Raw genomic sequence first — 25,483 nt, forward strand, 5'->3', positions numbered from 1 at the left:
TTAATTGTAGTTAGTTTTAGTTTTATATTCCTGTTTATGTCTTTTATAGTTGTGTTTGCTCAGAGCAAAAAAAGGTCAACCACGGCGTTGCATGAACAAGAGATTTCCTTTAGCAGGATTGGTCCTTAGGACCCAAGGATGGATTTAAGAAGTGGAGCCACCCAGATTTTTGGTGCAGGTGGGGGTGGGGGGGTGGGGGTTTAAGCGCCTGCGACGTTTGAGGTTAATAATTTTTTAAGTTTAGGTTCTAAGTCAAGTTTAGAATCATTTTCAACTAAATCAAAGATGTAGACATAGATTTCATCGAAATCGGTTCAGCGTTTATTGATTTCCCATACAATCCTACACCTTACCATTCATTTTTAAGGTTTTTTTTTAATAATAACTATCCTATGTTCTTCCCCGGCACTCAAACTATCTCTATACCAAATTTTATCTAAATCGGTTCAGCGGTTATTGAATCCCCATACAAATTTCCTCCTCCCTTTTCACACCCTTAAGGGATGATTATTGAGATTAAAAGTATGCTATGTTATTCCCTGGGACCCAAACTATCTCTGTACCAAATTTTAACTAAATTGGTTCAGCAGTTTAAGCGTGAAGAGGAATTTAAAAAAAAGGATTCTTTTCATATTTTATGTGTTTTTACTTCGGAATGGTGTCATTATGATATCAGAAATGAATTCGGCACCCCTGATTTATAGGGAAACGATACCAAACTTGACCTAGTAGCTTAAATGATACAGATATCAAGATCAAGTTGAGAGCCCCCCCCCCTAAAAATTTACATCAAAAATCTCGGTGGCTCCACTTCTTGAATCCATCTCTGCGTCCTAAGGACCAATCCTGCCAAAGGAAATCTCTTGTTCATGCAACGCCGTATATTAGCTTCAGCGCCATCCACTATTAGTACTTAATTTAAATTTATATTAATAAAGTTGTTATTCTGTATATAGGTTTTGAACAATTGAATGTCTGTCGCTTATGTGATAATTTTTTCGCTAAACTGTGATAATGACCAAGTGCGATATTTGATTTTTTACTGTACGCAATTAATATACTATGGCATATGGCACCTGAATAGTCTCGTCATTTTTGTGTCATTGCCCCAATCCGCTTACCCAAGTGGATGATACCTAATGCTGCAAATTGAGTAGCCACCTCTGGTAAGTTAACATTGTGGGCATATTTAATTACACAAACGGGTCTACCGCGATATAATTTCATTGTTTTTACCTTTAATTCCGACGTTTCAGCTGAGTTGCACCAGCTTTCCGTGACCACAGCTGGTGCAACTCAGCTGAAACGTCGGAAATTATATCGCGGTAGACCCGTTTGTGTAATTAAATATGTGTACAAAACGCGAGAGTTTAAAGTGTTATAACATTGTGGGTTTCAACAAAACCGTTCTTGAGCAAAGGATACGTTGCGCTAACTCTTAGGATCAAGCAACTATTAATTAATTGTACCTAGTAGTTATTTACTAAGTTCTGTTCCTGTAATAAAGATTAATACATTAAATATACCAATGAAAAAGCAATAAACTAAAAAAAAGAAAGTACCTATAGATACTCGATAGATGATAATATACGTATATAAATATATAAATATTATTCAAAGTAACCTCAGGCACGGACACAGAAATGAAGAGAAATGGCGTGGGAACCCCTGAAGTGGCAGGTATACGCATAAACTGACCATCCAATCGAAAACCCTTGTTAACAGACAAATCAAATCAAGATTTTTTTAAATCTATTTCCTACCCCATAGCGAAGCCCTAGGGGGAAATACATATACCTACACTTGAAATGAGGGGTTATTCGCGGATGGTCTAGAACGCAAAATGACTAGTGTAATATTTTGTCGATATCGCAATTAGTCTACATCGCAAACGGTCTAGAACGCAAAATGCCCACATTATTTTTTCCGTTTTATCTTAACTTTATAGCGATGTCGACGGTTGGCCTTCTGCCATTTGAAGATACCTAACGAACCTAACCTACCTATGTAAAATATGGTGATATAAAAAGTGGGCATTTTGCGTTCTAGACCGTCCGCGACTATACCGAAATGAGGATCTGAGCTGAGGATTTAAACTTTGTTCTTGAGTGGGTACCTACCTAAGATCTTCCCCCAGTGGTAATTCGTAAACTTTATTACAAAGACGTAAGGTCCGTTTATGGGCAGTTAATAGTATTAGTACGGAGAACAAGGGCTAATTATACGCTTTATGTAATTCCAGAATTTTATTTTAAAATTCTAACATTTAACAGGGATAATGAGATAAATTATACAGTTTCGCTGTTCTATAAGTAATAATTATCTATTGTTATTTATAGGCTTTTACCCCCCTATTCATAAAACTTTACGGGACTGATTTAGTTAAATTATGTTTTATCCCTTTCTTACTAATACATACCTAAGTCAAAATGAGATGACAGATAAGGACACGATTATTAGCGCGTTTATGAATAAGGGGGTTTTAGTATTACAAGGATCCGTTAGACTGCATGTATCCACTATCCCCGATAGTCGGATCAAACCTCACGGGCGTCACCAGCGACGCGCGACGGACTTTATTTGAACTAACATGACATTGACAAAAGACTGACGGAATTTTATGAAACTAATCCCTAACAGCCCACTATTGATCGATGATTCAAATTACTTAAGAGCCCATCAACGTGCACACTATAGTGTATACAACATTATTTGCGGTATTTGACGTCTGTCACTCACAACAGCAATACTACGTAAAATGTCTTGCACATCGAAATCACAAAGGAAAACAACTGCACTGCAAACGTTTACGTTCTACGTCTTTTTTTTTTAATTTTAGGGTTGGCCGGTCACCATCGTTATGAATCGGTAGTCGTCTAAGTAAATCGATATGAATTTTTCATTTTTCTTTTAATAAAAGTAAGGAAAAGGTGGATAATTAACTGTATATATGGATATATTTATCGTCACCTAACAGACAACAAATTTGACACAGAAATAACATAAATAAACTTTAAAATAGATCCCCAGTTAGTTTAGATTTTGACGATGGGTGCGACCTACTCGGTCGGTGTATTAAATGCATTTACCTTGCGGGAAAACCATATAATTCTAGCTTTATTTAAATCACAAATAAAAATTCATTATACGTCACAATTCGATACCTCAGTCTACGTGCCATCCAATCGTAATCGCTTGCTGTGACAATCGATTTGGGTTAGTTACATCTCTATATACGTCAGTCACAATGTGTCAAATAACGCAAATAATATTGCATACACTATAGCGCCACTGCTAAATAATCGTGATTATTAAAATTTAACGACAGGTATTTAAAAAAGGGGGCCGCTACGGACTGTATTGTGTATTTAAGTGCCTTTTGAATACTTACATCAAACTAGTTTCTATGTTGCTAGATTCGTCGATCTATGAACTCAAAACAAAAACGGCCGTTTTAACTTTGGACGCATAGATGACGAATCCAGCAACATAAAAACTAGTTTGATGTATTCAAAAGGTACTTGAATACACAATACAGTACGTAGCGGCCTCCTTCTTTAAATACCTGTCGTTAAATTTAAATAATCACGATTATTTAGCAGTGGCGCTAGTGTGCACGTTGATGGGCTTTTAAGTATAGGTACGGTAGGCCGTACAGTCAACAGCAAGTTGCTAAGCGGGCGAGGTGTTCTAAATGATCTCGACGCGACTTTATTGTTAAGAAAATACGAGCGTGTCAAGGTAATTTTGAACACACCTCACCCGCATAGCAACTTCCGATGCTGACTGTACAGTGAACTTAATATAGATTAAAATGGTAAACACGGGTGGTAATATTAAAAAGAGCATATTTAGATTCACTTTGGAATTTACATTAGGGTTTATAAAACTTTTAGTTACATTCCGATAAAAATATAAGTGTAGGCAGTGCTACATTGTAAAGTCGAAAAATATTTAATGTTTTATCAATTATATATTTTTCATATGGCGATAAACGTTAAAAAAGAAGTCAACATTTTATTTAAAAGTGTAACAATACACCACCAATACACCGAAAATATTATATACATAGCACCAAAGTAAACACCACAGAATATTCTACTAAAATACTTATATATAGGTATTTATTACCTACTTCTCAATACATGATAACTTGATAAGCTAATAATTTACAATTACGCTATAGAATACCGTAATATAATGCCATATGCCATATATAGGCATCAGGTACTACCACAAATTTAATGTATAGTATGTAGGTATGTATATCTCACGTCAAGTTTTCTTGATTGATTGATTGATAACACCTATATTGGAAGTTAATCATAAAATAAAACATGTCAGATGTTGAGAGTATTTAAGAACAACCACTGTACTATATTTTTCTCAATAAATTATTTGTATTTGTATTTTGTATTTAGATTGACACTTAGGCTGCCTTTCTCCTCTCGTCTCTGCTCATCTCCGCCTCCGTGAAAATGTTCAGCTTTAAGTTAATTCTAATTAATTTATAGAACATTGATGCCGACGAATGGAAACATGGAAAGAAAGGCATTTTCTGACGAAGGACAGAATGGCAAAAAAAGAGTAGAAATTAAAAAGTTTCAACACTATAGTGTCGTCCCGCTCTCTTATATAAATTGATTTGAAAGGGACGACACTGCAGTATTGCCACTTTGTAATATCTACTCTTTTTTGCCAGGCTGTACGCACATGCCTGGCTGAGCTGAGGCTTGCCGAGGCCTGGCAAAAGCCTTTGCGTTTTCGATTAACGAAATAAATGCGACAATTTCCGAGCATGTTTGAGAAGAAATACAATCCGGTACTGCTGCTATAGGTACTTATCAATGAAACTAGCACTCTCTGTTTCGTTAAATTATCAAACAGCACACAAAATACAAATATTTTACATTAAAGGAAGAAAATGAAAAAAAAATACGCTTCCGGCAGGAAAATACATAGTACCTACCTATGTAAAATACATAATTAACTACCTATTTATAATTAGTCTCTCTGTATAATTGACTTTTTTAATATATTTCACATTAGAATCCTATTCTATGAACTGTTAATATAAAATTTAGTCATTTTTAAATATTCGATTCAAATTTTACTCAGATACGATACGAAAAATAAAATATAACCAGAAACAAAACAAGTCCATTTAAAGTTCGCTCTATTAACTGGAATACATCATGAGATCACTCAATCAGATCGTACCAAAACTTTTTTACATACAATTAAACAATACTTTATGTTAGTATGTCATGGACATAAAAATATTGACTGATAACCAGAGTAAATTTTATAGCATTTTCGGTGCAGCGGAGTGGTGTTAACGGAATTGGCATAAACAATTTCAACCCTAGTTCGTTTTTTTAGTATTAGAAAAAACTTGACAGAAGGTAACACTTGACATGCCTTAATTGAAAAACGCTTTTTAAAAATCAGTAACTATTACTTATAAAAGCAGAAGATTATAAATGATCGTATTAGATTCATAATTGTTACATATTTGCCGTAACTTATTTTTAAAATGTGTTTTTCAATTAAAAGACACATCAAGATTGTTTACCTTATTTCTAATGCAATAAAACGAACTATAATGATTTATTACCGTTAATTACGTTAATATTACCCTTATTTTACCATTTCATTTGGAATTATCTATACCAATTCCGTTAACGGGTCTCTATTGTTTCCCAAATAGTTTTAAGTCATAATGTATTGTTTGTCCGAATTTTCGTTAGTCATAATTGGTTTTTCTCAGAAACGCGTAACTTTTCAGGATTGCCATAAAACAAACCTAACCTAATCTAACCTATCTATAGAATGACGATACGAAAATCCTGAAAAGATAACAGTTTTATGACTAACGATAATATGACAAACAATACATTATGACGTAAAACTTTATGGGAAACAAAGGTACCCCCCGTTAACACCACTCCGCTGCACCAAAAATATTGTAGAATTTACGATGTCTGCTAATAACTATAAAATATATGTTAAAGTTAGACCAATAAAAGTCTGCAACGATTTTGATAGCATACGCAGTACAAGTGTTATTTATACGTCATAATTTCATATTTTGTTTTTTTTTTGCCCTCTCGCGCCTGAGAGGAGGCCTATGCTCAGCAGTGGGACATATATAGGCTGAAATGATGATGATGAATTTCATATTAAGTTTGACGTTTAAAATAACACTTGCACTGCGTATGCTATCAAAATCTTTGCAGACATATTTTCGTCTATCTCTACTATCTCTAGTAACTAGTGTAACTACGCAAATCCTACAACAAATTATACCTGCTTGATCGGAATAGACCTATACAAATTGTCATTATGTATACCCATAGGTATTTTCCTTTGCTTTTGTATCTATTAATAACCTACTTTATTTACGCCAATAAACTCAAATGCGTAGGTATCTAATCCTTTAATAATTAGTCACATATTTCCTTTTGAACATTTGTTTTCGATACATTAATATAAATAAATGCGTTTTAATTTCAAGCTTGCTATTATATTGGCAATGTGCTCACTAAGGTTTCAATACAATATTTCATAATTTACCAGTGCCTGAGAATTTTTTTTTCGGTACCAAAGAGCGTGCGTATCATACGCTAGTAGTGTAGTATGTAATTAATGTAATTATGTATGCTACGTGCGAAGTGCATCATAGCCGCTAGGCAACCTAGCCAACACGGCCATAGTATCGCCCTAACACCTACTAGTACAACATAGGAAACACTTACATAATTCTCAGCACAACGGGTACTCATTAGCCTGTAAGTCTGTAGATTACGCTAACACGCTCTTAGGCAAGAGAGGAGGCGTCCGGGGGAAGACAACGAACAGCGAAAGCTGGAACACCGAAAGGCCCGCGCCGACTATATTTGGTAGCTGAAAACAAAAAGGGCTATTTGAATTCAAACAGGTAAGATTTTTATATTACTGATCGTGCGGAAAATTGTTACGGTCTAACGCTAACCGTTGACAAGCGGTAGAAAAATAACTTGTAAAGTCGACGTCGAAGATATGTGTACATTTTGCGCCTTATTACAAAGGAGTAAGGTGCAAAGGTTTAAAGATATTTTTCACGTCGACTAATTATTTTTCCACTCAACATGTCTAATAAAGCACTTGGACAAATCTTTCACCGCCAAGGGGGCTACCGCGAATATAGAAATTCAATCCACGACTAGATCTCTATCGCTCTTGCTGTTTTAATGTGACAGTAAAACAATTTTCGAAATACGCGGTAGGCTCTCATGAATAGGTATGTACTGTACTTAAACTCTTTGTCTAGTACAGCCATTCTCAAAGTGTGTTCCGCGGAACCCTAGGGTTCCGCAAAGCCTCTGTTGGGGTTCCGCGAAAATACTTGTAATAATAAGAAAAAGCCAGCACTTCTATATGTATATCTGGTCCACAGTGACGAACGAAAATTTTTAATTTGGGGTTCCGTCAAATATTTCGCGTTCCAGAAGGGTTCCGTCACCAAAAAAGTTTGAGAACCGCTGGTCTAGTTGGACTCTATGAAATCGAACTATCACATATTTGAACTAGATAAGTACAAGTATGTAGTTTAAATGTGAACTTTATCACATAAGAGTAAAATACACAATTGAATGAGGCGCCTATGTTAAGCGCGCCTAAACAGTTTAAAAGTTTTGCACTTAAACCTAAAAATGTATTAATACTTGTGTCTGTGTATTTGTCGGGCTACCCCATTAATACTTACAATTAAATAATTGTCTTCCTCTATAACACCATAAAGGAACCACAGACTCGACACAAAGAATGACATGAGGATCATAGGGAACGGGAGACATTCTGTGCTCTTCACTTTTAACACATAGAACAGCTTGCTCATCGGAGCTGCTATCGCCAGCAATGTGACGAGGCATGCAACTGTCCCTGAAATATAAATGTGGTTATTTAAAATACAAAGTTGAATTAACAATCAAGGGTGTGTTCCGAAGTAGAGGTTACCATTTGTTATATTTCTTATATATATGGTGGCCTAGCAGTAAGAGCGTGCAACTTTCAATCCAGAGGTTGCAGGTTTAAACCCCGGCTCGTCGGTTCGGCCGGCCGGCTCGGCGCTCGGCTTTTCAGTGAAGGAAACGTGAGGAAACCGGACTAATCCCAATAAGGCCTAGTTCCCCTCTGGGTTGGACAGTCAGATAGCAGTCGCTTTCGTAAAAACTAGTGGCTACGTCAAATCATGGGATTAGTTGTCAAGCGGACCCTAGGCTCCCGCGAGCCGTGGCAAAATGCCAGGATGAAGGCATTTGTTATATATGTACTTATACTTTGCAATGTTCCCATTTGCAATTATTCATATTTGAGAAAACCATAATATTTTCATTTTATATCAACATTTCTTTTGTCATAGCGTGTAGTTTAACTGATGTACCTTTATCCACACTTATATAAAGACAATTCATAACCCTTTTTGTAAAGCCATTAGGTCCATTAGTGGTGTTTCATTTGGTAAAAAGTATTTATTTAATTAGTCACACTTATTGTTGATTATAGCCAACTACAGTGTTACTAATATGTTGATAAACTTCTTATAATAGATAACAGCTATGAATGACATTAACATTGAAATTCATGTATTATACTGGCTAGGGCCACTTGCACCATTTACTAACCCGGGGTTAACAGGTCAAACCTGGAGTGTCACCATGGTTACCAGTACAATTTGACACTAGCTTAACGGTTTAACCAGTTAACTCCGGGTTAGTGGGATGGTGCAAGTGGGCCTTAAGAGTATAATGACATTTTATATTTGATTATTTTTATTTTTTATTTTTTTATTATTGTGTAAGCAGGCAGGCAGTTGTGACAACTGATATTGCCTGTATCCAGTAATCATTAATAGTTATCGTTGACAAGTAGATGTATTGATGTGTCTGTCTAATTTATTTTTAAATTGGTTCACATTTTGTGCTGAAACCACATCTTCGAGGAGTTTGTTCCAGTTGTTATTTTTTTAAGTAATAAATTTATAATACATATTTATAGCAAAGAGGCCGGGGCAGACCACAAATGCGTTGGGAGGAAGACTTAAAAAGAACAGCCGGCACAGACTGGATGGCGACAGCACAAGACAGGGACAAATGGGCAGCAATGGAGGAGGCCTTTACCCACTAGGGATTCATTAGTAAAACACATATTATAAGTCATAGTTTTATTTTAATTTTTTTATGTAAACACTTTACAATAAATAAAGGGCTTTTTTATTTTTATTTTTTATTTTTTTTTATTTTTAGCAGTTTAATGCTTAGCTTCACCAACCTAATAATAAGAAAACTTCTGTGAGACTCGGACATATTAAACAGATTAGAATGGGTCATACACATTTTCTTGTTATGGAGCAAAACTTACTGAGTAATCTTCAAAAATTTAATGGACTCTACTATAATACCATACCCATTTAATTTAATAATGATTGTTGGAATTTAAAAAAATACATATACTGAAACTAAATAAAAATTATAAGTATTAATGTAAAATTCCATAATATCAGCCCATAAGTCTTAAAACATAGTAGTGCCTATTTAAAACATGTTAGAAACAGTAGTACCTACTTAAAACAAAAAAAAAAGATTCAAAGGTGGCTTACCCAGTCGGCCGAGAAGAGTTTCTTTATCCTCCTCAAATCTTAAATATCCCACAGACAAAACAAGCAAGCCCATTGTAAAGACCATCTGCTTGAATGTAGTAGACTTCTTGTAAGTATACATATAGAACACAAGAGAATACAATGTCATGAGTGTTATTCCTATTATGTTTACTAGTATTATCTTACTATCATCCTTGGTAATCCCATACATGAGCCACAAGGCTGATCTGAAATATAATTAAAATATATTAATAATTTGACCGCATTAATTTAGCCGACAAGCCATATGTTTGTTCCGCAACATGCGGTCCTCGTAAGAACCAAACCAATTTTTGCGCTTTTGAATTTGGAACTTTCTTCTATTTCTATAAGAGTTCAAACCTCGAATTTAATTTGTACTTATACCAGGACTTGCGAGGACTTACGAGGTTAAAAAAAGAACTCCCTTACAAAATACTGTTTAAACAACTTACGCTAGAACACCGGTAAGAAAAGGCAATGGTGACGCTTCAGCTGTAGACCTATTAACCACATATTGCTTGCACACTAACCTGGAAAAGGAAGTAACATGTTTAAACTATTAAAACAGATGTAAGTCATTCAGAAATCGTGTGTATTACTTTAAATGAAACATACATTCCTGACAAAAAATTCAATACTGTTGTAACGACGGCTAAGCCGCTAATAAGTTCCTTAAATTCAGACAAAGCCATATTTATATTATATCAAAATTAACGCTAGCATATACATTCCCACGCACTCATAATTTTAAAACTTAGAAAATAGCCGTGATATCGTCGAATGAAAATATCGTCGATTCGTCGTTCGACAACAAGACAATATCGACACTTGACACTTGACAGAACAGTACTTGACAGTATACGAAGTGACACTGACATTGATGACAGCTTGCCTCATCCAAAGTGACAGAAAAAATCCGATTTGGGATAGATTAATGACAAATTTACTTCATTATTATATTTTTATTGATATATATCCCCTTTTTGATGTGTACTAAACAAATAATATAAATAAAAATTATTGAAATATTTACCGATCAAAACCTTACAGATTTAGTCCAGTTTCATTTACAAAATTTAATTGCATATTATCATTTCTTGCGTATAAAGGAATGGATGCCTCAGGTGTCTGCTGTTTCATACACTGCTATACACGCTGAACAAATATAAATACGGTGATATCTGTTAATAAATTTAGAAAATAAAAATTATTAAAATATTTACCGATCAAAACCCTACAGATTTAGTCAGTTTAGTCAGACAGTTTCATTTACAAAATTTAATTGCATATTATCATTTCTTGCGTATAAAGGAATGGACGCCTCAGGCGTCTGCTGTTCCATACACTGCTATACACGCTGAACAAATATAAATACGGTGATATCTGTTAATAAATTTAGAAAATAAAAAGACTAATTATATTTTTTTTATATAATAACAATAAATTTCACATGCAACAAAAATATATATAAAAAATACATTTTTTGTTAAATGAAAGAAAATAAGAGCGGTTTTATATATATGCTGACTAAACTGTCAATTTGGTCATTGATGTTGTTATCCATATCCATCCATATCTATACTTTCCGTAAATTCATTTATGGTTTAATACGTATATTTTATCGTTAAAGCTAAATGATTTTATTCAATCGCAATCGATTTTGTTAATTAAATATAGGAAAGAAGAAAAATACCATGTGCTCCATTTCAAAATGATTAGTTTGTAATCAAGGACGATGAAGGCGTTTAAACTTATAGTCCACCAAAACAGCTTCAGTCGTGAGTTCTATGCATACCGTTATTTATTATTGCTTGAGTATGTATTATTTTATGTACACATAAGCGATAACCTATATATTTGTAGTACATAACGGTGGTAAAGGTTAAAAGGCAACAACTTTATTACACTAATAATAAAACCGCATTCTGTATGATTAATAAACAATTTAGAATATAGTAGGACCGTGCTAACTCGGACGGAGAAAAATCGGCCATTGATTACAGAGGTTTCGGAATTATTATTCTCAAAATTTAAACAAATGATTTTTAGATACATATGATGAAACTAAAGATATAGATTACTAGCAGTAAATAACCAGCTAGGTATACTCCTCTGCTTTACATTTTTGCATTACATTTCGAAGGCACTCATGGAGGAAAAAAAGAACTTGTGTCTATCAAATTCAATATCTTCAGCCCAAGACCGTTTGGATTACAGCAATCTATGGATTAGCAAGAGTCTGGATTACCGAGGCACTACTGAAGTCTGTAATACACTGTCAGACCTGTTCAATACAATTTGCATCTTTTTTATTTAGCACTGTGAAATTCAAAGTGGTAATATTTAAAAATATGGCTAAGTAATGCAATCTGTTTATTTATTTACAGCTGTGGACTTAATAATCAGTTTAAAAGATTATCCTGGACTTAAAGAGAAAGACATAGTGGAAATATACCACCCTGAAAATGACTATCCCAGGCTGCTGCTACAAGTCATTAAGGATGCCCCAGGGAGAGGCAGAGGTTGTTACCAATCTTTAATCCCTTTATTACAGCGGTCAGCAACAGGCGAACCTCTCACTTGTGGCCCGCTAGCCTCCCTGGCTATTTTGTATGTAATATTAACAAACAACAATGTCTGATAAAGTCATAAATATTAACAAAGTGCAGCCCTCAGCATCTTCGTTAACTACTTATTATTTGGCCCTTTTGCTTAAAACTGGCCGACCGCTGCTTTAGTATCTGGGTTCTTTGTAGGCTAACTCTGTAAATGTCAGTGAAAGTGTTAACTCCATTTACTGCACTGGGCCGAAAAACTTGGTTACTTACAAGTTAGAGTCTGTTTGCAAAGAGAAGAGTTGTGGAATGATGGAACTTCTCTTTCCAAACAGTTTCTACAATAATTCCCACAGCAAACATGTTAAGTAACTTTCAGACACTTAAATAATTACCAACTATACTATGGAGGCAATGTCAAAACTTACTGCAGGGGCGCAGCAACCTGAAGTATATCTTGTCCTCCGAGACCAAAGACCTCCGTGCTACTCTGTTTAAAGCAGTTTCTGTCCAGTCAACGGTGCTCAGTTCAAATTTACAAAATCTTTAATTTTTAAATCAATATGTAAAATTTTTCATTTCTTTTTTTTTAGGGTTTAACATCAGTAATGATTGATCTTCAATAATGATTGTATTCATATATTTCTATAGATACCATCAGTGTGGAGCAAAGCATTGCAACAACATTCCAACTGCGGACATTTGCCGACGTTTACGTGAACATAGTGAATGTGCCAGATGTGGCCCTGGACTCCGTGGAGCTCACCTTCAAGGACCAGTACATGGGACGCTCGGAGATGTGGAGACTAAAGAATCACTTGGTTTGTTTATTCTTCATCTTAGTACTTTTTCTGGAGGTATTCTAAAGAAGTTCAACCCAAAAGTTGGAGCAGGCACTATGTTTTTGCAAACCCTACCCATAAAAACATCAACATACTAACAATAACATATTCCTTTGTTTTAATTTTTTTATAATGTTTGTGTGGACAAACTAATACCGACGAAATAAAAGTACATTTTAACATTGTTGACGTTAAAAACCAGCCTACATAAATAATTCCGTCGGGTTCATTGTTGCTTGGGGGTCATCCATTAATTACGTCACACGAATTTCTAGGTTTTTTGACCCCTCCCCCCCTCCTTGTCACACTTAGTCACATTTGGCAAACCCCTCCTAGTGTGACGTCACATTTTTTCTACGAAATAGCCAAATCGAATTAAGTAAGTACCTAAGTATTATTAATATTTTATCAAAATATTTTTCACGATATAAATAGTAGTAGTTTTATAACCCAAAACTGCTTAGGAAAGAAAATTAAACGAATACAAACGATTACCGTTTTAAAAACTTGTTATTTAAATGTACAGCGATATAATAATTTAAATAAATTTTCGGTTACTGGTGAAGTTAAAGTGACGTCACAAAGTTTGTGTCTCCCCCCTCCCCCATGTCACAATATGTCTCATTTTCTTGACCCCCTCCCTCCCCCATGTCACAATATGTCTCATTTTCTTGACCCCCTCCCTCCCCCTAAACGTGTGATGTAATTAATGGATGACCCCTTGTTGGGGAGCAATAAGAGTTTAAGAAAAAAAATAATCCAAATTGGCCACAATAGAACGGTCTCGAGAAGAAAAGTGTACAGGTGTAGGTACTGCTCAACGGGGTCAGTCCAAAGTAAAAGTAAAAGTACCAAACTACCAAAAAAATAATTTGACACTAACATGTTTCTATTTTATTAAAGGTTAGCACATGTGTGTACCTCAACAAAAAGATCGAGTACTGCGGCGGTGCCATCAGATGTCAGGTCTACGAGATGTGGTCACAGGGCGACCGCGTGGCCTGCGGGGTAATCACGGAAGACACGAAGATCGTCTTCAGATCGTCAACCTCAATGGTGTATCTGTTCATACAGATGTCGTCTGAAATGTGGGATTTTGATATACACGGAGACTTGTACTTTGAGAAGGCTGTGAATGGGTTCCTTGCTGAGCTTTTTACGAAATGGAAGGTAAGAAATGTTCATACCTCCATTCTACCTACTATAATAGATTTTTTTTAAGCTGACCATTTAGGACTTTATGAGCTCATAGTTCTAAACGGGCAGCTTATAAAATTTCAACTAAGTATACATTTAAAGTTTTTTATAAGTAGCCGTACTACGAATTGACATTTGCCGTTTACGTTACTGATTGATATATTGGTGCGATAGAGAGGGAATGCGGTCGATTCCGCGCAGTCGCTATTGTAAATGTCGAATTTCAACTCGTGGTCACCGTGAAGGTCAAAAAATGATTCTTGTTAAAATGACAAAAAGAAATGACGTGTTGACATGTGATTTTTACAGAAAAACGGCAGCAACCATGAAGTGACAATTGTGCTATTTTCAAGAACATTCTACAAGGCTAAGTCTTTGGAAGAGTTTCCACAACATATGAAGGAGTGCCTGCAGAAAGACTACAGGGGCAGATTTTACGAAGATTTCTACAGGTATGCAACACAGCTATGACTGGTCAGCCAAAGTAACATCGCCTTTATTTATCTAAACTACTCTCTTGATTATACAGAGTGGCGGTTCAAAACGAGCGTTACGAGGACTGGTCGAATGTGCTGCTGCAGCTAAGGAGACTGTTCACCGACTACCAGAAAATCGTCCTCCAATACCACGAGCGGCCTAACATGGAGATTCCGACTGCTATCAACTCGACTGCGGCGCAGGGGAACTTCCTTGAAGTTCTCAATATGAGCTTGAATGGTGAGGATCCTATGCTCAATGGCTATTAATACGTGGGCCATACTGAAACTTTCTGGATTCTGATATATGAGCCGATTTATTTTTTCTAAGTGGCCAGTTCCAGGAATTTTCAGTATGCCCTAAGTATTATAAGTTTTATTTAATCATATTTGGAGCCCAAGGAAGCTGTAGCCAAGTTAACTAGATTGGGTATCTACCTTTTCAATGGACATTCCAATTTCTTACTAAGTGCGCTCTCCAGTTCTAACAAATGCAGCGCTAGCTATTTTTACGAGTATATCGTTCTACTTCCGGTATACGGGATCAGTTAGTGAGGCTTTCACAGACGATTTAGACTCACACTAGGTCCGTATCCTTTATATTGTGGTGTCATGACCAAAAGTGACCCTTGTGGAGTTTGAAAATGAGCTATACGCCCAAGCTATGTAAAACTGATTCTTACAAAACATAATAGCAAAACTTAACTGTTTTACTAAAACTTATATCAGTCTTATTTGCTTTCAGTATTCGAAAAACACTACCTAGACAGATGTTTCGACCGGACCGGTCAGCTTAGCGTAGTAATAACCCCCGGAGTCGGCGTGTTCGAAGTCGACAGGGAGCTGACAAACGTCACCAAACAACGAATCATAGACAACGGCGTCGGCAGCGATTTGGTCTGCGTCGGCGAACAACCTCTCCACGCCGTACCACTCCTTAAGTTCCACAACAAAGACAATAACCTAAACTCTATAGACGATTACTCCATGCCCCATTGGATCAACTTGTCCTTTTACTCAACCAACAAAAAAGTAGCATACTCTAACTTCATTCCGAGAATAAAATTGCCGCCCCGTAAGAGTCAAGAGCCGCTTAAGAAAATGTATGAAGACGAGAGAAAAAGCAAGCTTTTGAAGGAGGACGAATATATGCATAATTCTATATTTGATTATGATGCGTATGACGCGCAAGTGTTTCAACTGCCACCAGCGCATAGCACTTGGTAAGTCTTTTGACGTTCGCATTTTACAACCAAACTGACGTTTGATTTAACATAAATAAAATAGGCCTTATTTCACTGCGATAAGGCTTGCTCATTGTCACTTAATTATAAATGATTGTGTAGCGAAAAACATCTACGAATAGAAAACCCACCCAATGGGTCTCTCGTTCCCAATTTAAGTAACCACCATAAGTAAAATGAAATTTAATAAAAAACAGGTTCTATTTTTCGATGAGGCTTTTTTTGAAAAATGTTTGGCTCATTTTTTGCCATTTGCGCAAAATTTGCCAAGTTAAGCCGCGGCCGACCAAAGAGCAGTTGAAGCTACTAAAAGTCAGCTACCCCTAACCTCGTAAGGCCCAATATGCATTACAATGTACACTCCGTTTCCATTAATTTGAACCTTTCAACAACTACATAAGGTAACATTTTTTTTGTTTTTTTGTTATCTAAAACAAACGAAAGTCACCCTAATTTCCTATATAACAAGGTTCATATTAAAAATAAATAGGGAAACTTTGTATGGTGGGTCTTACGAGGTTAAAGAGTAGGTATTTTCTATTTTTTTTATCGGGTTTAATACTTTTATGTTTTTGATTGTAGTGTGCAGAGGGTTGCTCGGACTAAAAAGACCTCGGTAGCTGGGCTGGAAGGCTTGAGGAGAAGCCCGCCTGCGTCCATCACACACAGGAAAATGTCCGATCCTGACATCCACCACAGCCTTGGAGACATTCTGTCCACAGGACGTATGTATAATTATATACACGGTGTAACATGAGTAAACCGAATAATTTTAACAGCGTATTCCTGATCATATTGAGAGACAAAAATGTCCTACTTTTTTAGGGTTCCGTACCCAAAGGGTAAAACGGGACCCTATTACTAAGACTTCGCTGTCCGTCCGTCCGTCCGTCCGTCCGTCCGTCCGTCCGTCCGTCCGTCCGTCCGTCCGTCCGTCTGTCACCAGGCTGTATCTCACGAACCGTGATAGCTAGACAGTTGAAATTTTCACAGATGATGTATTTCTGTTGCCGCTATAACAACAAATACTAAAAACAGAATAAAATAAAGATTTAAATGGGGCTCCCATACAACAAACGTGATTTTTGACCAAAGTTAAGCAACGTAGGGAGGGGTCAGTACTTGGATGGGTGACCGTTTTTTTTTGTTTTTTTTTTGTTTTTGTTTTTTTTTTTCATTATGGTACGGAACCCTTCGTGCGCGAGTCCGACTCGCACTTGCCCGGTTTTTTTTAAAACGCCTAGTTTCAGAGATAATATTAATTTAAAAATAAACAAGTTTTTGTTGTTACATAATGTAAAAAGCCTTTTTGATAGTAATGTTGCTACTATGGGACGTAGTCTAAATATCCTTATTGATAGATGTCAAAAAGTGACAAGTAACACTTTGCAAAAAGAAGGTATTACGAAAAAAAAATGTAAAAATCAATTTTAAGTAACAAGTTTACCAATAACATTAATTTTTTATGTACAAATACATTCAAAAAATTAAAAAAAAAACAAAAAAATTTTTTGTTTGTGAAGTTGACCTAAACTCATATTACATTTTTTCCTTCTTTTGACCTCAGAAATGCGTGGTTAAAATTATTCGCTTTCCTCATGTTACACCGTGTATGTATAGAATTAGAGCAAAATGAAGTGGAGGCGTATTGAAGGCATTAGTTGGAGAGACAAGATAACGAATGAGGAGGTGCTAAGAAGAGTGAATGAAAGGAGAGCTATCCTGAACACCATCGATAATAGACGCGGAAAAATGATTGGACACTTAATACGACACGACCACTTCTTTAAAACTATCCTGGAGGGGCGGATAGGACACAAGCGGGGACGAGGAAAACCCAGACGCAGCTTCTTGGAGCAAGTGAAAGAAAAAGTGGGGGTCGTGTCGTACCAAAAAGTTAAAGAGTTGGCGCAGGATAGGGAAAGCTGGAAGATACTCCACCGACAAGAGAATACCTCTTAAGTTAATGATGATGATGAAGTTTGGTCGTAATAGCTACATTATACTCGTACAATTCTCCTAAGGCCCACTGTTAACCTTAGTACTAATTTATTTCAATATGATTTAAACCCTTTTTTCAATTGGAAAAGAGTTGTATTTCTTTGTCTCATTCGATTACAAAACACAATAAATTGTGTCACATTTCCTACACTATTAGTTTCATAGTCAACTTATGTTTGTACAGTCAGCAGCAGAAATTGCTAAGCGGGCCATGTGTTCAAAATGAGCTTGACGCGACTCTATTGTTAAGAGAATAAGAGCGTGTCAAGGTAATTTTTTTCGCATCTGCTGCTGACTGTATGATGGGCGTTAGGAGGTAAAATGTACATTACTAAAACATTACATGTTTTCAGTCAAACGTTGCGATTCCGGTTGCGATACACCGGACTCGCCCACCGGCGCGCGGCTTTCACCACGGAGCTCCATCTCGACCCACAAGCCCGTCATAAGAACGGGACGGGCGCTGATCAACCCCTTCGATCCATCACATGTCACCGTGAAACTGACCAGTAATAGGCGACGGTGGACGCATATATTCCCTAAAGGTGAGTTCTTATGATATATTCTCTGGTTATGACACATCGGCGCGCGGCTTTCACCACGGAGTTCCATCTCAACCCACAAGCCCGTCATAAGAACGGGACGGGCGCTGATCAACCCCTTCGATCCATCACATGTCACCGTTAAACTGACCAGTAATAGGCGACGGTGGACGCATATATTCCCTAAAGGTGAGATCCTATAAACCTCTAGCATACTCCCTAACAGTGAGATCTTACAAGATATTCTCTGGTTGTGACACATCGGCGCGCGGCTTTCACCACGGAGTTCCATCTCAACTCACAAGCCCGTCATAAGAACGGGACGGGCGCTGATCAACCCCTTCGATCCTTCACATGTCACCGTGAAACTGACCAGTAATAGGCGACGGTGGACGCATATATTCCCTAAAGGTGAGTTCTTATAATATATTCTCTGGTTGTGACACACCGGCGCGCGGCTTTCACCACGGAGTTCCATCTCAACTCACAAGCCCGTCATAAGAACGGGACGGGCGCTGATCAACCCCTTCGATCCTTCACATGTCACCGTTAAACTGACCAGTAATAGGCGACGGTGGACGCATATATTCCCTAAAGGTGAGATCCTATAAACCTCTAGCATACTCCCTAACAGTGAGATCTTACAAGATATTCTCTGGTTGTGACACATCGGCGCGCGGCTTTCACCACGGAGTTCCATCTCAACCCACAAGCCCGTCATAAGAACGGGACGGGCGCTGATCAACCCCTTCGATCCTTCACATGTCACCGTCAAACTAACCAGTAATAGGCGACGGTGGACGCATATATTCCCTAAAGGTGAGATACACTATCTGGTTACAACTATCGGGCCAATTCCAGTTTTAGTTATCTGTTTCCGATACGACACTGATCTGAAGAAAGGCCACTTTTGATACTGACATATCAGTATCATATGGGAATCAGATCGCGCAACTATAACTCGAATTGGCCCGTATGATGTAAATGATAGCCTAGTTTCCGTAAAAAAACTATATTCAGTTTTTGATACCTAATTTTATTTATTTTATTACAGGTCCAACCGGAGTTTTGATTCAGCAGCATCACTACCAAGCGCGACCGGCCGGCGAGCCTCCGTCCAGAACCGAGAACCATCGCGAGAACACACGAGAAAGCCACCGAGAGAGCCATCGAGAGCGCCGGGAGAGCCACCGAGAAAACTTGCCCAAAGAAAACGGGTCGCCGATGATTAATAACAATCATTCTATTTACCAGGTTGATGGTGAGTTCATTTGTTATAAGATATGTCTAGGATCGACTGGAGAGGTTACACAGCAATACCATTACTAATCGCGGTATCAGTGGCCATCGAGAACACGTAACAACCCACCGAGAAACCAACTAGAGCGCAGGGAGAGCCACCGAGAAAACTTGCCTAAAGAAAACGGGTCTCCTATGTATGTTTAGATACTGGCCGAGGACCGCGAAAACTGGCGCATACTCCACCGACAAGAGCTATGCTCTTAAATTAAGATGATGATGATGTTTGTTTCATGTGATTTTTTCTATTTAATTAATTTCAAATATTTTTCGCCATGTTTTGAAATTTCCTCAATTTTCATATTCTTCGTTTTTTTAGCACTAGAAATTAGGTAAACAATCTTGATGTGTCTTTTAATTGAAAAATACATTTTAAAAATAAGTTACGTCAAATACATAGCAATTATGAATTTAATACGATCATTTATATTCTCCTGCTTTCATAAGTAATAGTTATTGATTTTAATAAAGCGTTTTTCAATTAAAAGACATGCCAAGATCGCTTAGCTTCTTTCAAGTTCTTTCTAATGTTAAAAAAAACGAACTATGCACCTTCAAAACAAAGTCCTCCGCCGCGTCTGTCTGTATGTTCGCTATAAACTCAAAAACTACTGAACGGATTTACATGCAATTTTTACCTATCAATCTAGTGATTCTTAAGGTTTTGTGCCGATCGCTAGAGTATACTAAAATCATTTTTTTTTTCCTTTTTAGGCAACATAATATCCCAAAGCCGCAAACGTATGATCAGTGCTTCAGGTGCCCTTAACATTCTGGGCACGGTGTTAGGCCCGCCGTCCACCAACAACGCTTCCCTGGCGTTGCTATGGGGCGCTACTGGCGAGCAGGAGTGGACGCCAGCCCTAACTACAGGTCAGTAATAATCACAAGTAAATGTATTCATGAGTGAGTTTGAAATGTATGCTTGTTTTCGTTTTTTTTTTATTTAAAGCCTATGATATTACTTGGACGTTTTGGTAACTGAGAACGATTTTTTAATACTAATTAAATTGTGAAGTTCTTGGATATATAAACTGTGTAACATAAGTTGATCATGTATTGCCATCAATCATTTTAAGTTTTAACCAATCATTATCGGCCATTTTGGGACGAGGGTCATGCCATGCGAGTTACTTTTTTTTTCATTTTTATACTCTATAGTTCGTTTTTTTTAGCATTAGAAAGAACTTGCAAGAAGGTAAGCGATCTTGACATGTCTTTTAATTGAAAGACGCTTTTTATAAATCAAAAACTATTACTTATGAAAGCAGAAGAATATAAATGATCGTATGGGATTCATAATTGTTACACATTTGCCGTCACTTATTTTTAAAATGTGTTTTTCTATTAAAAGACACATCAAGATTGTTTACCTTATTTCTAATGCTAAAAAAACGAACTATAAATGTTGTAAAAAGTCTATTAATGCTTTTGCCCTGCGAAGCAGATAGATCTATTTTAAAATACATTATACAATGATTATTAAATTTTCCTCAAGAAAGTAAATTTTTAATGAAAATATTTTTTTTTTTTTTATGAATGGGCTTACTCATGGCCACAGACTAGCCGAGGCGTAGACGTGGCCTACGATGGAGCTCGCCCAGAAGGTGCCTGTTCACTCTTGATTTGAAGGTTGCCGGGTTATAAGAATACGGAAATATAGACGCCGGCAGGGAATACAGCAGGGCAGGGCAGGGCAGGGCAGGGAATTGGGAATAGGGAATAGGGGGGAGGGGGTATTCGGTTGTTTTGTAAAATTGGATCCTATTTTATAAAATTACATTATTCAATTTTACATGAACTGACAACACAAGACAGTCATAAGGCCTCTCGTCGATAGACTAATTTAATCCCGTAAGATTTTAAATAAGTTTTATAAAATAGGACACTTTCTTAGACATTCCGAGAGCGGGTGGTGGTCACACGGTTCCATCGACCCTAATTAATTATTAATACTTAATTAATAATTAATATTAAGTAATTATGATTACTGGCAAGTCATGTTCACTTCCATACTAATTGTTCACCTCATTTCTAATGTTTCATGATATCGTCGCATTGATACCGCGTCGGATGTTCGGGGACAAAGCGAACCGAGCCATAGGTTTGATATTTAGCTCATTTATGTTTGCATCGAGTAGATAACGCGTAGATATATTTATAATATTTATTATGGTCTCCTGTGTCACTACCGCGTAATTTTTTAAGTATTTTTACTAAACTAAGGACGCTAAGTATGAAGGAATCTTGTACAATGACCCGCCTGTGCTTATCTCTATCGCACGCGCATAATGGTTATACTGCTGTCCCGCTGATGATGGCGGCGGTCAGTGGCACTGTGCGAGCGGGACAGCAATATAATATTCGCGTGCGATAAAGATAGGAATAGGCAGGTTAATGTACGAAAATCCTTGTGCTTATCGTCCGTACTTTATTCAGAAGATTCTTAGTTTCACGAAACGGTTGCTATTTGTCAACGAAGAAAGTAGGAAACATATCATTTACCGTGTAATAAAAACACTTATTCAAGTCTTACAGACCTAATTTTAAAGCTGCAATATCACCTATTTTTTACACTGGTCATGAGAAAGATTTGTTTCGACAAAAATTCTGACCAGTATTGTTGTAAAAACAGCTCTACGCGCTTGAAAATAAGGTCGACTTATACTGTGATCCAAGTGGTTTAAGATAATACGTTGCTAACTTGTGTCGCGGTGTGATGCAGGGGCCGTGGGCAAAATAAACGCTTCGGGGTGATATTCAGTAGATGCAAGTAGTGTAGAAGTTACACATCAAGCTGATTGAAATTGTATAATATATATGCTTCTAAAACATTATCAACGCTGCAATAATGAAGCTTATTAAAAAATAGGAATATAAATACAATGGGTTAATGTATAATTCGTCGCACATAACATTAGCTGCAACCATAAATATATACTTAACTTAAAGTTGCATGCTTACCAAGATTACCCTCTCATGGCCGGTTTCGATTGAATGCCTAAAAGAAAATTTAATGTCTCGTTGTTCATCACATACTCATCTATCATCATCTGTTTCCAAGCTTTTTTAATATCGATCTAGCTTGTCTTATATTATAACTGATTATATTCACTTGTATGCTTCATATAGCATGAATAAGGTTAACACTTAACAATTTTTTGTAGATATGCCTTTCTTTACAGACACAAAGTGGAAACTGAGACAATTTCTTAAAGTCCTACATTACGAATTGTCATAATAGAAACTGTTTATACCGATGTCGATGTTTAATTGTTTGATTTACACTAAAATATTGATGATTAATGCCTTTTCTATTCAGTAACATTACAGACATTAAATTTACTCCCCATCCCCACCTTCGCAAAATATCATCTACTAAATACAAATCGTATAGTTGATCCGATTTTGCCTTGAAAATGAGTATTGCAATCTTACACATATTCAAAATCTTTGTGTAAATTTTCAAGACTTGATAAATAATATCCAATCTTAATACATAAAGGCTCTGTCTAATCTCATGATATTATTTCGGGCAGGCGTGGACTGGAAATCCCTTACCATCCCAGCTTGCCTGCCGATCACGACCGACTACTTTCCCGACAAGCGGTCTCTTCAGAACGACTACCTGGTGTCAGACTATAACCTGCTGCCAGATGATGTGAATGCCGACTTCGCGCAGAACAGGGCTATTTATAAGGAGCCTTTGACTACTATGGAAGTTTTTAAAGAGTTGGTGTCGCAGAGGTTGGCGCAGGTATTTTGAAATGACTTCATGCTATATCGCCTATTTTTTAGGGTTCCGTACCCAAAGGGTAAAACGGGACCCTATTACTAAGACTTCGCTGTCCGTCCGTCTGTCTGTCACCAGGCTGTATCTCACGAACCGTGATAGCTAGACAGTTGAAATTGGATTTTTTTTTGCTTTATGATACGGAACCTTTCGTGCGCGAGTCCGACTCGCACTTGCCCGGTTTTACAAGTCTACTTTTTGGATCTACTGCCGGGCTTATGAATTTGTTACTTTTCTAATGTATAAGTTTACTGTCAACTGTTAGTCTAGCGCAGCGGTCGGCAACCTTTTAGCAGCCAATGGCCACCTAGAAGGAAGTTGACGCGGGCCGCATTTTTGTTAATATGTGTGATTTTGACATTGTTGTTTGACAATATTGCATACAAAATAGCCAGGGGGGCTAGCGGGCCGCTTGTTGCCGACCGCTGGTCTACCGTATTCCTACATATCAGTGGCCGTAGTGAATAAGGGCGCAAGTCTTGGGCAGCGCAGGTATAAAAGGGTAAGTCCCACTTAACACTTGCCCTTTACACCTAAGCTGCGCGAGACTTGAACCCCTTTCACCGGGGCCACCGATATAATAATTTTGATATCAAATTGATTTATGACAGGGCTTCCAATTAATTGTGGGCGTGAGCGAGAGTGATGTGATTGAAGCACATTGTCCGTCAACGCCGGCGCCGCCGCCTTCCAAGGTATGTATATGTCGGCGGCCGATCGTAAGATCAGGCAGATCGTAATGTTCCTGTGTAATGTTTTGACGATAGTCACATTAAACCAATATATAGGTAGGATAGGATCGTTAGGTTGCTTCATATGCCCGAAGGGCAAACTGCCCAGAAATAGGAGCCCGTCGTAGCGGGGCACCGTCGACTCAGAGAACGGGTCAACGATTTTCACGCTTCACGATATGCCTAGGAATTTCACGATATGCCTGATCTTACGATCGGCCGCCGACATATACATTGTAATTTTACATGTATACTACATATTTTAAGAGCACTGCTGCAAATTTTTTATAATGTTAGACTTTTATAACTACTAAATTATATTTATACCTTGTATGTAAGCACATGAATAACTGTGCCAACGCTTGTTGTGACTGTCAATCAGGATTTAGATAGCGTTTCTTTTTCATCCTACACCGTTCTCATGTGAACGTGTAAATCTATCTTCCTAAGGCCCAAGGTCCTACCTATAGTACTTATTCAGTTCGATGAAATTTTAATCATATTCAATTGGAACAGAGTCGCATTTGTTTTGTTTCGTTCAATTTTCAAACAAAACCAAAACTCAACTCTATTCCCTGCACTAAAGGTTCAAATTTGAGTGGCAAATTCGGGATTTTTTATTTGTATGGCTGGGAGGCTATACCAAATGGCAAATATAGAGTGCGACGCCATTTGGTGAAACTAAAAATACATTTCACTTAATTACTCGTAAAGAAACCCGTCGTGAAGAAACTCGAAAGAGGGGGGAGGCCTTTGCCCAGCAGTGGGACACAGTGGGCTCTGAATAATAATAATAATAATTACTCGTAGTTGTAAGTATTAGCATTCTTGTTAACCTTTCTACCAACGTAATTTTTAGGTGGCACCGCAACACAGCAAACCTGTTAACCAGGCGCCCACAAAGAGGTTTCTACTATCCATCGGCAGGATATTCCACAAGCTGACCCTCGTCGGCTCCACCATCACAGTCACGAGATACAGACCGAGGTAAACCTATGCTATCATGTTACATATATTATTTAGACCAAAGGCTTCATAGAGGAGTTCGGGTGGTTAGAGTTGCGCTACCTCGTTTCACGCAAAATAGTCACAATGGTTGTCGATTTGCGGAGAATGCCCACAAGCACTAACTGACTAGACGA

At 37.3% G+C, this 25,483-nt stretch overlaps 2 protein-coding genes across 2 annotated transcripts in view; one reads left to right on the forward strand and one right to left on the reverse strand.

Annotated features, from left to right (window-relative positions):
• Positions 1-3,281: 3,281 nt before the first annotated feature.
• Positions 3,282-10,465, reverse strand: LOC134665063 (sugar transporter SWEET1). Its single transcript, XM_063521858.1, has 5 exons — positions 10,277-10,465; positions 10,114-10,191; positions 9,641-9,867; positions 7,748-7,923; positions 3,282-6,906 (listed from the first exon to the last, which is right to left on the reverse strand). The coding sequence occupies exons 1-5, from the start codon at positions 10,351-10,353 to the stop codon at positions 6,805-6,807; spliced, it is 660 nt and encodes a 219-aa protein (XP_063377928.1). The 5' UTR covers positions 10,354-10,465; the 3' UTR covers positions 3,282-6,804.
• A 762-nt stretch (positions 10,466-11,227) lies between these two features.
• The window catches only part of LOC134665102 (GATOR complex protein Iml1), a 43,408-nt gene continuing 29,152 nt past the window's right edge, over positions 11,228-25,483 (forward strand). The window contains exons 1-15 of the mRNA XM_063521926.1: positions 11,228-11,439; positions 12,049-12,183; positions 12,868-13,037; positions 13,962-14,228; positions 14,565-14,707; positions 14,785-14,972; positions 15,477-15,954; positions 16,558-16,700; positions 18,330-18,521; positions 19,573-19,779; positions 20,532-20,690; positions 21,907-21,921; positions 23,357-23,574; positions 24,222-24,305; positions 25,201-25,328. Coding sequence (XP_063377996.1) covers positions 11,397-11,439; positions 12,049-12,183; positions 12,868-13,037; positions 13,962-14,228; positions 14,565-14,707; positions 14,785-14,972; positions 15,477-15,954; positions 16,558-16,700; positions 18,330-18,521; positions 19,573-19,779; positions 20,532-20,690; positions 21,907-21,921; positions 23,357-23,574; positions 24,222-24,305; positions 25,201-25,328 — 2,570 coding nt within the window. The 5' untranslated portion in view covers positions 11,228-11,396. The remainder of the gene's footprint in view (positions 11,440-12,048; positions 12,184-12,867; positions 13,038-13,961; positions 14,229-14,564; positions 14,708-14,784; positions 14,973-15,476; positions 15,955-16,557; positions 16,701-18,329; positions 18,522-19,572; positions 19,780-20,531; positions 20,691-21,906; positions 21,922-23,356; positions 23,575-24,221; positions 24,306-25,200; positions 25,329-25,483) is intronic.

This window comes from Cydia fagiglandana, chromosome 6, assembly GCF_963556715.1.
Source record: "Cydia fagiglandana chromosome 6, ilCydFagi1.1, whole genome shotgun sequence".
Lineage (NCBI taxonomy): Eukaryota > Metazoa > Arthropoda > Insecta > Lepidoptera > Tortricidae > Cydia > Cydia fagiglandana.